This window comes from Centruroides sculpturatus, unplaced genomic scaffold (assembly GCF_000671375.1).
Source record: "Centruroides sculpturatus isolate CEXI.00-Female unplaced genomic scaffold, Cexi_2.0 scaffold1627, whole genome shotgun sequence".
Classification (NCBI taxonomy): domain Eukaryota; kingdom Metazoa; phylum Arthropoda; class Arachnida; order Scorpiones; family Buthidae; genus Centruroides; species Centruroides sculpturatus.
In genome coordinates this window covers 39,722-54,908 of record NW_019386174.1, presented here as the reverse complement: position 1 = coordinate 54,908, position 15,187 = coordinate 39,722, and the positions used below count along the sequence as shown (strand labels likewise).

Here is a 15,187-nt window from a genome sequence, read left to right as displayed (position 1 = left end):
TTTTATAAAATTTATTTCTAAATTTGAAACACTTAGTCTTTACATTTTATAATAGTTAATGTCATAAAAGTCATTCTCTAGCATATAATATTATAAAAGACGACGGTACAGTGAATTTTATTTTTTTGCTACTATATCTAACGTATTTCAAGTTTTTTTCACCGGAAATGTTACGCAACTCGTTGCTGGATTTTTTCTTATTAAATTAGCATCATAAATAAACAATCAAAAACAAAGGCAAGTTATCGCACATACATATACTACCGAACAGAACACTTAACTTGTATACAAAATCTGTACTTACTTGCTGTGCATTGACAATATTCAAAATTGCTAAAAAATAAAATTCGAAAGTGAATATAAACTTTAAAAATTCAAATAAATTATAATAAAAATTTCACACGTTATATTCTTTAAATTAGTTTAGGACCGAAGAATTGTCAAGTATGAACTACATTCTAAAATTTTGCTAAAAAATACTAAATTTAATATAAGGGATTAAAATTAAAATGTATACAGCTCTCAACTTAAAAAGTAAAATTAATATTATAAATAATAATATAAGAAAGGTAATTTTTGCTTACCGATGGAAACGAAGAAAAGGATCATCACGAATTTCATCTTTGCAGTCGATTTGAGTTCTTTGTCTAGAATTAGAATAATTCTAACCAGATTAGTTTCAATGGTAATTAAGCGCTCTTATATACGTTTTTTGTTAAATCCTAATTGGTTAATACTTGACGTACCTATTGACGTTATCACTGCATATTTGTTTATTCATCTGTTCAATTACACTCGATCCGGTTTTAATTATTGCATTCTGATTGTAAATGAAAAATAGAAAAGTTTATACTTTAAAAAGTTTAATAAATCTATCCTTTTGAGATTTTTTTTTTGAATTTTTGGAATGTTTTTTAGGTCTCGAAATTTTTTCAAAAATTTTTACTTGCGCGAAAAATTTTATCGCGAGTTTAATCGACATTTAATGACGCGCGATTAACGCTTAATTGTTTTTTAATGGGATTTTTTAATCAAATTTAATTAATCGTTCTAAAGTTGTAGTGCTCGGATTTTACTTCAGTAAAGTTATTTAAAGCTACTTTCTGATGTCAAAAACGACCTCCAACATTTATTAAATTTTTTAATTAATAGATTTTATTATATATAAGTTTAATTAAGTCGGAAATCAGAAATCGCAATAAAAATTTTAATTTTTTAAAAATATTTAAAAATATACAGCCAACTAGTATTCTCTTTACTATAAACCCATCGCCTCCCGAGACTTTTGTGAGAATGTCCCGGGAAACCGGAGTCCAGCTGTTTTCAAGGTCATCCAGCTGTGAAAACAATGACTCATCAGTGTCAAATTTCACAGAAAAGAAAGACAAAGGAAAGTAAAATTTGAAAGTTTTTCTTCCAAACTAACCAATTACTTTCGTTTTTTTCAGTTTTAAGTATTTTTTATGTTTAATTACATAAATATAAAAAAATTAATCGGGGCTTAACGAGTTAAATAGATTTTAAACAAAATTTATTCTATTTTACTGTATAACTAAAAATGCAGATCAAGATTTACATTTTTATTTTATTCAGGTATAAAATTAGAATTAGCCACAACTTTGTAAAAATATATATTTNTATATTATTTAAAAACGTTATTTTGCTGTTAGTAATATATTGGTTATCCGTTATTAATATTTATATTTTTTGTATTTTGAACTTGTTGTTCTATTTTTTGAAATGTTCTAATTTACCTGACGATGATCCATTGATTGGATTGAAAACGTTTGTGTTAAGAATAAATCTCTCAGCGAGTGAACAGGTGTTGATTTAGTTATAGTTTATTATTTTCTGCTGAGCACGCTTTGGGTTGTTTATAATAACATTGTTGCTGGATTTTCTGACATGCAACATTTGTTATCATCTGTAATTATTGCTACCATTTATATTAAAATTTTTAATATTGGGATGACGGATATTAACATATTGAATCACGCCATCCTAATCTATGGTTTGATTTTCTTGAAAATTTATACAATGTTTTCCAATAACATGCAGGAGGCTTCGCTTCTACTTACATTTTTGATAAAGTGAACAGCAGTTATTTAGCTATAAAATTGGAGAAACAAATTATACCCGAAAAATACAAACACACTTAAAATTCATACATACAAAAAATCCCCCAACTATTCTTCATATTTCGACCTATCATGGTCTGTCAAACAAACGTAAAAATATTAGGGAGTTCATTTTTGACCAAAGCCATACATTTCTTGTATTATTTAAGAGCCCGAAAAATAAATCGTAGTACACATCGTTTTTTTTACAACTTTATGTGCTTTTTTGCATTTGAATATACTAAGTAATTAAACATCAAGTATGTCTCAGTCATACTAGAAATTTAATCGAAATTCTCGTTAATTGGTTTAAACATATTAACGATTATCAGAAAGTAAATAAAATAAATTTATTTTTTTTAATTCTATGACATAAATAATTTATTATTTTGTAAAAAATATATTTTAAAATAAATTAAAATTGTAACATTTCTGAAATATTTTAAGTAGTTTTTTTTTAAATTAATGCATGATTTCTGACTCGCTTATTATATTAAATTTTTCAATAAGTTAATTATTTTTAATAATTTAATTTTTTTCTATATTTCACTTCAGATGTAAAGTAAAACAAAGCTCCCCATTTCATATCGTACACGTGGCATCAGCAACTGAATCAACAAATAATGTGTAAAATTAGTTTTGCTTTATATTTTAATAAAGTTTTCGTTTAAAATTTTTTTAATAATTAAGATTTTTTAAATTTGAGATCAGCCGGGGGTACGGAGTAGTTTATTACTCGGTATCACTCAATCAGTGGCTAGTTGTTGAAATTAGTTCTAGGGTCTTCTACAAGAATGGCTTTTCCTAATTCAAGGAAAATCGAGGGCGGAGAGACGTACAGTTAAGTAAATTTAGAAAGCGGAATTTGAGGATTTTCGTAATCACTCTTTCTCTCGTCAGGATTCCCGAAACCAGTTAATCAATTTACCGTTTTGCGAATTTACACGCGTATAGAGGTAATACGGATCTGATTCAGATATTGAATAGGAGAAAACTTTTAACAAATAATGAAACAATTTAATCAAACAAAAGTAAACAACATTACACAAAATTGAAATGTTCAATAATTAAATCTTACCGATGGAGAAAGTATGGATTCAATTAAAATATACGCTTCGAGAGAAAGAGCTTACAAATTTATTGATAATCATACTACCTCAAAGTTTACTTTATCTTTAACTTCATCTGTATTCTATGTTCATACTTCATTTCATGGAGAGGTCCTGATTTGGCACAATATTAAAAGTTTCTTCTTTTCTCCTAAATTAANTTAGTTTTCTCTAGTGTGTTTATAAATTTTTAAATGTTTTACAACAACTTCATTATGACAGAATTTTTAAACGAAAATTTAAAATCTAGTGCAGAATTGTTTTTATACGTCTGTTTATTCAGTTGCTGATTTAACGTTCAATATAATAATGTGAGGCTTAGTTTTTAATTTATTTGTCAAGTAAAATTAATCATATTAATAATTATTAATACTGGTTGCGAGATTTGACCAATTAAGACAGTAATAAACTGCATATAAATGCCTACTAAAGTAATTAAGTATTTTGACAACGTTCAAATTTTAATTTAATTTAAAATCATTTTTTTACTTGACATTTTTATAGAAAAATGATATTTTATGTATTTAAAGTCTTATTCACTGTAAAATAAAAAAATATTTTGGAAATACTCCAGTAATAACACAGTAAAATAATGAAAACGTATTAAGAAAAGGCTGCTTTCTCCGAAAAAAAAACAGTCGTATTCTGTGATGATTGAGAAAATATACTAAAGACACTTATATTTTCTTTTAGTTTTAATAATATATATGTCGGTATGGCCAGTGTATTAAAATACACTTTATTGAGTTCCTCCATGATTTGAATTTTTTTAAATAAAATAAATAAAATTCCTATATATTTACAAACTGAGAGATTTACGCATTGCATATAACTAATCTGTGTATCCAAATCTATAGTATAACAGATCTAGTTGTGACTATGAAAAGTGTTTTACGCTTTCCTACTGGCTACTTAATGTCAATTTACATAAAATCTGTTAACAATATAATTAGTTGTGTATAGTCTATAATGTTAACAAGTTGTATGTAGTTTTTTATTTGAAAATTAGTAACTTTGACTTATCAACATTTCCCTATTATTATGATGTTATATCTGAAATAATATTTTAATTAAGAGTAAATATAAGCATCTGAATTCTTAAGTCGTCACCAGCTTTATTAATGTGAAAGTAGCCAAGGTTTCGGAGTAAGTAGTACTCGAGTAACACTTACAGGCACTAGTCGGTAAGACCAGCTCTCAGTCGTCCAAGAACGGCCTTTCCCTGTCGTAGGGAACGAGTGTGGAGGGCTTTACGGTTATATTATAATTTAGAGCGGAAGTTGGTGATAGCGAATTCACCTTCTTTCTTCGTCAGGTTCCCGACACCAGTTTGTCAATTTATAGAGGCGCGGACAAACACGCGATAACGATCTGATTCGGAATGAATTGAGGAGACATTCTTATATAATAAACATAAGTAAAATTTAATAAATCCAAACAACGAATACAGAAAATCAATAACAACGATTATATGACAAGTTAAAGGTTACGACTAAATCTATGCTAATGCGCGATCGAGAGAGAGCTCACAAAATGATTCTAAACATACGACCTGTTAGTTGTCGTCTTCGTTTCTGTAGATATAGGACACCTTGTAGATAGGGTTCATCTTCCTTTCGTATGGGAGATTAATTCGTGCACAAAATATAAAGATATCACTTCTTCTAAGTGTAGACTCGGGACTTAGTCTATCGGACTCCGTTATGGGCGTTGGCCATCAGGAGGAAACGTATGTGGAGTCTGGACACTTTCAAATCGGTCGGAGGACTCCCCGAATTATGACTAATTTCTCCTTTTATTTCCAAACTTCGTCCAATCATCGTATAGTAACTCTTTCGTGAGAACGGATGAGAGGGGGATGAATGAGGGGTAACCATTTCCCATCGGAGCGAGATTTTTAACCAGATATGGGAAAAACAGCGGATGTTCTCCTCGATGAAAGGAAATAACATTTGTCATCTAGTTTTTCCCACGTCTAAAACAATATTTTTCTCACCAAAACGAAGTATTATTTGGTGACATTATTTAAGCATATTTAATAAAAATTATTAAATGAGGCCTAGGGCCTTCCGGATCTCACATTACTCCCTTATCTTCAAAAATCACACTACAATTAAAGAAGGCGTGATTTTTCACTGCAATACATAAATTCGAATTTCACTCTCTCTCTCTAAAAATTGCGTTACACATAATAATAAAATCATAAAAGTATACAAGAATTCAAATTAAATTCAAAATTGAAATACATGGAAATAATATAATAAACAATTCATCAGATTAATAATATTACTAAAATAAATATAATGAACACAGGTGTCTTCGTCTTGAATTGACGGTAAAAGTGGACATAGTTCGTCACTTGTTTCGAATGCACCTCTCTGTTGCTGAGAGTCTCTATGGCAGCACACTCTGTTGGCTGACTTCTTATATTTTCACAAATTCAAGTATATTAGAAGATCATGTGATGTCTTCTTGTTTCAAAAAGCACCTGCTAACAGTTCAAAGTTCACTGTGCAGTTCAAAATGATATAATGTGTCTTCTTCCTGTATGTTGACACACTTCCTTTTCTGCTAAAATTTCATTTAACATAACCACAAAAGTTCAGGTGGTTGAGTTCATTAAAGGTTGTATGACTCCAGGGTCATTTAAATCTATCTTGGGCAAAGTTCTTTTTCACCAAAGTATTGTTCATTTTAAAGGTAATATGTTTAACAAATACATATCTCTAATAAAGTCTCTCTCTCTCTTAATACTACTCAAAGTCTTATATCTAGACTATTCTTTACAATATTATGTCTATTCCAATCAATCGCTTTAGTTTATCAATTTGAGTGGGGTGTACATTCCTTTAAATAAGCTTTTTGTTATTATTAGGAAAGGTACTTACAAACTAAAGATATATGTAACTAAAATCGATCATTATATAATCAAAAATTTTCAATCAAGAATGAAATTATCATCTCAAAAAGCAATTTTAAATTAAAGTCTATATGGTCGAACTAAAGTCGATATGTTCGAACAAAGTGCTTCTTTGTCTGAGTTGAGCTTGAAGCTTGTTCAGTTGAGCTTCCAATTGGTTCGACTATTTCTGTTTCTTCTTCTTCTGCATTATTTCTTTGAGGAATTTCTTGAAGTGGAATGTCTTGTTGTGACATTTTCTTGATCTTCTTTTGAAATCTTCGTTTCCAACCAATATGCTTGACTATATAATATGTGCAGATAAGTAGAATTAATATTCCTATGCTTCCAAGGATAATCCATATGTATGTGATTGGAATTGTTGGAGTGTTTGATATGAAAAGATCTTCATTTTCTTTCAATAATCTATCCAAATCTTTCTTCATTTGCTCGTATGATTTTTCTGCTACCTTAATGTCATCATCTGTTTGTTTCTTAGAATTCCCTTTATTCCTCTCAGGATTCTCTATAGTATTTATACTCTCTTGTAACTTCTCTAATTCCATCTTGGAAAATATCGTTTCGATTGGAGGTATAATAAACTTAGGACTACTTCTTGAGATGACATTGGATCTCATGTGAAAATGTGAAGTGAGGATAATTCCAGGTAAGTATGCTATACATGTATTTGGTAATCTTATGATTCCAACATTATTCCATTTACTTATATTAGAAGGTAATGAATGCAAGTTATTTTGTTTAGCAGAACATAGTTCGAATGTAGGAGGTAATCTCCGAAACTGCTCATCTGATTTCAAAAATTTCTTTACCAAAGTTTATAATGCAATTTCAGGGTAGACATAAGCTGTATATTATTTCGTTAAACATTCATATAAATTAAAAGATAACATCTAGGATTAAGGCTTTTATGTTTAACAGATGGCGCTAACTTTGCGAGTACAATGACCTAAGTTTGCTTTACTCTGAGAATGAACTAAACCAGATCTTTTTATATCTATCTATATAAATAAAAATGTAATGTTCGTTTGTTCCTACCGATTCCTTTGAAATTTTCACACAACGTTGCATTTGAATTCGTGCGTGTTTTTATATAATATACGTGTCGAAATTTTCCTCACTGGGAGGGAGATAGACAATATTAAATCTTACGATTAAGAACTCCGCTACTACTATACTACTTTAAATGCGATTTTTGGGTTTTTATTGCGTTTCAATAGGCCACGTTGTATTTGATAATTTTTTCAGAAAAAATACCTTAATGAAATTTTTGATTTATTCATTCGAAGAAAAGTAAATTATTGAAATTTTGAAAAATCACTAACATATAAATTTCAATTGACGTCTATTCTGCTGTCTGTTCCTCCTTAATCTCTAGAACGGAGTTAGATAGATGAAAGAAAAGACCAGATATAGAAAGCAGGAGGCTTCCATTAAGTGATTAAGGATTAATGATCTTGTGTTGACAAGAGGAGACAAGACTAAGAATTTGGTTATCATGAGAAGGCATACTTATAACAATGAGTTGCATAATTACATCAAAAAGACGGAATGTGAAATTGTTGGTGACAAGATTGTTGGACCTTTGGACAGAAGGGTCAGGAAGGTGGAACGCTCGGGACTTTCTGCTGTTTTACCTTTTCTCAAGAAATGCCGTAACCCAAGGCCCGGAACTCCGAGATTGTTTGCTTTCGCTAAGACCCACAAGACCGGAATGCAGTTAAGGCCAGTTGTAGAGAAATGCAGAGGACCCACATTTATATTAGTAAAAAGGCTGCACGAGTATTTATCCTCACACCTTGATAATGATAGTCTAGTGGCACAGGATCCTCTTATTGTTGTCAAGGAAATACAAGGTATATCTTTAATGGAAGATGAGGTAGCTACCGTTTTACATTATGAAAGCATGTATCCTTCAGTAATGATTGAGTCTTGCGTGGATGCGTTATTGGATTTCTTGTACATAAAGAACTCCCAATTGCTTCTTTACACCCAAGAGCTAGAAGAACTGGCAAACCTGGTATGCTATGAGTCATGCTTCACCTTTTGTGGTCAGATCTACAGACAAAAAGAGGAGTTCCGATGGGAAGTCTCCTCTCAGGAATGCTTTTGCGAATTAGCTGTCAGAAGAATAGAAAGAAGGGTTCTTCACAGTTTTAAGGAAGATATCGTATATTTCAGCAGGTATGTGAATGACATCCTTATTTTATGGAGTAATAATTGTAGGGTGCATGAAATTATGAGTAGAATCAATGATAACGATGATGGACTTAAATTGAGATTAGAACAAAAGAGTTTCTTAAATGTGCATTTCTTGGACATTAATATCCGGTTTATGAAAGGACATTTGTCCACAATTGTTTATATTAAACCAACACACACCCCATTATATATAACATCCCAATCCATGGATCCATATCGGTATAAGATGGCAGCCTTCCGAGCGTTAATAAGGAGAGCCTATTTATATTGTGACCGAGTCGCTGACAGGAAGAAGGAGATTGATAGAGTATTGCAGGTGGCCCGAACCCTGGGTTACAGAATAAGTATAATTGTAAAAATGCTTAAAAAGTATGAAAGGGGCATAGTAAAAAGAACTTTAAGGAATGTTCCTACTAAGCTCACAAAATTTACTTATAATAGTAGTATGAATAGTGTTATGAAAGAAATTGCTAGTCGAAAGGAATCAAGAATGGTTTTAAGAAGAGCCCCTAATTTATATAAGATCTTGAGAAATGATAAGGATAGTATCAAAGCGGAGGAAAAAGCAGGTGTGTATAAGATTCCTTATGAGAACTTACAATTGGATGTTAAAAAAGATTATATCGGCGTCACTACCAGAAACTTGGGAGTAAGGCTCAAAGAACATAGATATGCCATAAGAAAAGCATTTAATTCAACGATTTTGTCCCAAATGACGCAAGCGCAAGGCTCTGAGGTAAAATGGGATGAGGCAACAATCATCAAACCTCTGTCTTCCCCAACTCTAGCAATGACGACGGAGAAAATAGAAATATACAGAAGTAAGATAGGAGAAGGCTGTTTAAATGCGAGAGATGCGGAGAGCCTACCATCAGCATGGAAATATTTGGTTAAGAAATGTACTAGAAACGTCGACCAGAATTAGTCCATTAAAGATTTATGTTTTGTTTTTTTTTTGTTTTCTTTTTGTTTTATTTTTGGATTGTTGTTTTTNAGAAATGTACTAGAAACGTCGACCAGAATTAGTCCATTAAAGATTTATGTTTTGTTTTTTTTTTGTTTTCTTTTTGTTTTATTTTAATTTTTTATAAATTCTTCCGTTATTTTTTTCTCTTGTAAAATTTTTGATTTAAAAATTTTTTATGTTCTATTCATGGAACATTTACGTTCCATTTTATCGACCTGAAGATGGCCTATTAACTAGGCTGAAAACGTTTGTTTTTTAAAATTATATTTATTTCTCGGCAAAAAAAAGTGTTTTGTTTCTCTTTATTTAGTTGCTGAGCGCTTTTGATATTTTATACGTATATACAGTGTGATAAATTTATCATATGTTTTCTTTTAATCTGATATTGTATATCTAAAATTCATAGATTTTACTTCCAATTGCAATTTGACCGTAGGGACTGTGTCTCGTTGACACCACGTTACGATGGGACACCACCGAGACTCTCATGATTCGGAAATCGCGACTTTACGTCACGCGAACGGTAGCGGGTGAGCGATTGGATTCGGAAGAGGTGAGGAGAGAGAAGAAGTGATTCACTCCGATTCCATATTACCTAACAATAACTATTTTAATTATAACAAAAGGAAATACAGATATTCTCGATATCAAGCATGACTAACGTTCCCCTTAATTATTACTAGCCCGTTCGAGAGAGAGAGTTTACAAACGATTCGCGTGTTAATAAATACCTTTTAACTGAGTCGAAGACCTGTTATAAGATGACTGGATAAACCGTCGTGAAATGGTCGAGGTTGGATGAAATTGTTTTGGCACTTTAGAGTGTCCGGTAACAGGAGCACTGAGGTGTGGAGGCACGAAGGTGGCGATGTGTGTGTAAGATATCCTTAAAGAGGCACGTCTTTGTCACGGTATTAATTCTTGAGGAGACAAACTTTGGAGGACGACTTCTGAAAACAGACTTTGGAGGACGACTCTTGAATTCTTTATCGCACTCCCTTGTTATTTACTTTGGGTTCCTTCTGGGTTTTTTCCCATGAGGTCAGGAGGTTGCTGTTAACCCGTCGGCACGCGCGTGCTCCGTCAAATTTAAATTACGCGCGCTCGGTCAAATAGGCACCAATTTAAAAAATTAATTAATAAAAATTTAGCGTCGAAAAACGGGTACTTTTACTTTAATCCAGTTCTAAGATATGTTTGTAGTCGAGTTTAGTCAAAAAATTTTAATTTTGTTATAATTTTTTGATGATTTTAATTTTTTAATATTAGAAGGTAATTATCATAAATTACAAAGTGTCGTGTTTCATCTTCGCTCCCGTTCAAATATATAGTCCTAGATACGCGCCGATGTTTGTTTTTACTTCTACTGATGTTTTCGCTTTTATTTCACCCTCGGCCGTTTTGGTTATAGACGATGGGGAGACGGGCGTCACGTGATCGCTTACCTCACTTTTTACCACAGAAATTATTTTACCTCGAAAGTTTTATTTTTTTTCTCGATTTTAATTATTATTAACTAACTTTTTTTGATAGATTATAATATATATGTGTTTTCTGAAGTTGCAGATATTTTTTAAATTAAGTTTTACGCATTTATGTTTTTTTATTCGCATTTTATATATAAAATATAAAAAAATTCAAAAATTAATTAATTGTTATCAGAAATGCTAAACTATAAGTACGATGTGTTTTACAGTACTATTGCGAATAGATATAGTCAATTATTTTGTAAACATACTTATTATTTTAATTTTTATAAATTATTTAATTTGATTCAACGCGACGCGCTCAAAATCGATTATTTACCGTCGCGCGTTATTTAAGATGGCGGCGGGACCCGATTTAATTACTTCTTCATTTAAGATGTTAATTAGAGAGTGCTATTTTAATTAAATTTTAGACATAATGTATGTTTATTATAATTAATAAATTCATATAAAAATAATATATATTTCTGACTGTAGTTTAAAGCTTACATGCGCAATGTAACGGCAAAATATATAAACCAAATTAACGCAATTTTTTTATTTTTACTGATATACAGTAAATGCTTAAATACTCGATTTCTCTACTATCTAACAGTATAAAATACTTGTTAAAATATAGAATTTATATTTAAATAATAAAAATTCTATTTTTTTATTTAAATTTATTTAAATAAAAAATTTATATTTTTTAAAATTTGATTTATAAATGCAAAAACTAAACTTATAAAATATCAACTCACTATAAATAACTTCAACTTTCCTTTATTGACATCAGATTTGTTAAATTTCACGGAATTGTGCTATTTTTCAACTCTATTATTTATTCTCTGGAAAATAATAGACTCTAATAAGTCTTACTAGAGTCTATTATATAAACTTACTAGTCTTCCACTGTGAAAAACAACAAACTGCTAAACGCTCTATTACTTTGTTTTCAAAAACTTCCTTCTCTGTCAGCCGAGGGTCAAATGGTTAACAAATTGGTTACTTCCACTCAGGGAAATGTGATGGTGTCATAAAACTTTATAAAATGATTAAAAAATACCAATGAAAGAAATTAAATTATTTTCGGTCAAATTTCAGTTTTTTAGAAGTTATTCGCTTTATAATAACGCGATTATAAGCGAAGAAGCGCGCGCCGTAGCTGCAGCTATTTTTAGTAACAGCGACTGGCGGGAAATTTGAAAATTGAAATCCGAGATCACGCGCGCCATAGTGCCGATTCGGCACCAATAATTAAATAAAAATAATGAGACGCTTTAAGCAAAAACTGAATTGCGCATCGTAAAATTGAAGAAAAATTAGACAGGTAATAATTTTTTCAGATTTTTCACACAATTAGGATTTTTACACGAACTAATTAAAAATCGATTGGTGCCTAATCGGCACTAGGCGCGTGCCGACGGGTTAAGGACCTAGAGTCCAACACTGAAATTTTATCGAACGTTCCGGGTGACGCATTAATGAGTAGATGGATCCTCCTCAACAAAAAACCAAATACGTGAAAAATAATTTTTATGAATTTTAGCCTAACTTGATAAAACAATCGAAGTTAGACGATTGAATTCCAAAATAATTATAATTTAAAATAACACTTTATTGAGGGTCTGTTCGTTCCTCACAACATTTTCTAAATGGAAAATGTATTAGCCATAGATAGGAACGTTTTACTGACATTTATGAAATTGAATTTACATAAGTTTTAAGCTATATTAACACAATTATTACAATAGAGAATTACTCTAAAAGACCGATTAATATGCTTCTATTTCGAGGACAATTGCAAATTCTTAAGCAATTTATTCGATACCTACATCATCTTAATTATTTCGTAATCTTGAATTAGGTTTGTATTGATTATTGTTCTATTCTGATGATAACACTATAAAGTTAACAGGAAATTTTGTAAAGACAAATAATTTCACTTTCATAACGTTCTTTTTATCATAGATTTATTTAATCTTAACACTATGTAAAAATACAGTTTTATTTTAAATACTTCAAGCTATTATGTAATAAAATTATTTGCAATACTTGAATATCAAGAATCTTTCAATACATTTTTAAATATATTAAATTCTCAAAAGTCTTAAACATATAATCCAATAACGTATTAAAAATTATGTAAATTTTTTAAAATTTAATTAATAATGTAATGTAATTTATTCGTCGCGAATTGTTTCCAGGCAACATAATCACTCGTAATCACACTGGAATCATGCAACGATAGAAAGACGAAGTAAACACGATTTAAAGTATTTTTATGAGCGATAGTATTATTGTTTTCTACAATGATAGCAACATCTGAAGGGTATGCAGTCAAACATTTTTTTAATATTTAAAACTAATAACGTCTATATTACATTTCTTGCATGGAGTTGTTCCTTGTACGCAGCTTTGCAATTCAGCATTCGGTAAAAAAGAAAGTTTAATGCTCATTACTTGATGAGATTTCAAGGAAGAAGAATGTATCGAGAAATATCAAAATTTCGGTTTTCATTATTAATCTTTTTACGTTATCATTCTTTTAGGTTGCTTCACAAAAACTTCGTTCTTTGGTTATTCTGCTTTCAAATCAACAGATCATAATTATAAAATGTCTTCGCTTTGTGTTTTCAGATCGAACTATGGCTTAATTACGTTGATTTCCACGTAGTTGGTAAACTTTTCTGTCCTGTAGTTTTTTTGTTAGTTATAAGAAAAACGTTGATAAATGATACTTTTCTGCTGCAATTTGCACTTAACGCAGGAAGATCGTTTATTGATCAACTGATAAAAAACTCTTTGGGAAATTTGGCAGATATTTGAAGAATTCAAAGAAAAATGGAAAGAGTTTTTCCTTCATATTTACTGTTTGTTCGTCTACAAAACATGCTTCTACAAAATATATATATATATAAATAGCTGGAGTAACAGTCTTGACTAGATCATTAGTTGTGTAGTGGGTGTTATTAATTTTTACGATTAGAACAATCTATAAATATTTAAATTTTAAAATTTAAAGGATTTAAAGTACAAGTTTTTCCGATAGAAAGTTGCACAAGTACATCTGTTTTGTATAAATTGTAAATAAATTTTACAGTTTATATTTCTACATTAATTAATTAAATTTTATACTTATAAATTATAAAACTAATTTCCTGTATAGGAAAAAATATTATAGCGATTTTTATTTCCTAATTCTGAAAATTAAGTACTTTTATTTACTAGTACTAGATTCTATTACGTGTTTTTCTTTACTAAGTACTTTCACACAAGAAGCGTCATATTGTACCTGTTATGAATTTGTAAAATAAAGTAGAACAAAACATAGATAACGGTGTAGTAAAAAAATGAAAAATAGAGACGTAAAACGTTTTATTTTCACTTTTATTTTTACAGTGGCACCATTTTACTACTGTTCTATTGACTATAGCAATTATTGGCATTAACAGTTAATTTATAAAAAAAACGCTGCTATTAAAAGTAATCAATTACATTTGTTTCATTATTTATTAGAAGTCAGCACTCAAATCATTCTAACAATACTAAAAATTTTTAAAGTATATAAATGCATGCAAATGCATCTAACTTAATGCAATGTTTTTTTGTAACCTGTACATAACTGTTCTGTGTTTGTCTATTCTTTCTCTAAGTACTTTACAAAATTCTGCATATCTGACATGTTTTCAAACTATAGAATAAAACAAATTATTACGTTAACACGAGTAATATGTTTTTGAGAAAAAATTTCAGTAAGAAGATGCGTATATTATAATTATTAATACATTATCTCTAACTTTCGTAATAAGTTATAAAATTTTTCTGTAATTTCACAAATTTCGATGAACTCAAAGATAATCGACCCTATTCGGAACCCAATTTGAATTGGAAAGTCTGTACCACTCGAGTTTAAAAGTGTTTAAGTTTTGTTATAGTTTTTGCTCCAAGCTCTGTATTGAAGTTTTGCATAAAATCTTATAAAATTTTTTTGATCTTGAAAATTCTTTCGACCACATTGAAATATTGACATTGTCCATCTCAATTGATCAGCTGCTAGGTTTGAGTCAGAATTGTAAGCTTTAAACTGCAGCAGTAAGATAACACAAGGCCTGTAATCCAGTGTATATTAGTAGTTTTGGGGACTGTATCACTGAATCAAAAGATATTACATTCACCGTTCAAAACAAACAGCAAACTATTTACTTCATATCGTCGACTTTTTTGCTTAAAGTATTGTTTATTAATTTGTTGAAACACGTTATTTGTCAGTTACAATCGGATTAACAATAAAATTTTACTTCTTCAGTAAAAATTTATAGCATAATAAGAATGAAAGTTCTCACCGGTTTTTGCCGGTATGAAAACTTTTAATTGTTTGTTTTATTCTTAAACGTATAATTTAGAGA

At 30.0% G+C, this 15,187-nt stretch overlaps 1 protein-coding gene across 1 annotated transcript; it reads left to right on the top strand.

Moving 5' to 3' along the window:
- The first annotated feature begins 7,641 nt into the window (after nucleotides 1–7,641).
- LOC111613924 lies at nucleotides 7,642–9,270 on the top strand. The gene has a single exon (XM_023355270.1). The coding sequence runs from the start codon at nucleotides 7,642–7,644 to the stop codon at nucleotides 9,268–9,270; it is 1,629 nt and encodes a 542-aa protein (XP_023211038.1).
- Nucleotides 9,271–15,187: the final 5,917 nt, after the last annotated feature.

Coding starts and splice junctions, on each gene's coding strand:
- LOC111613924 (XM_023355270.1), top strand. CDS start 7,642: ATGAGAAGGCATACTTATAACAATGAGTTGCATAATTACATCAAAAAG.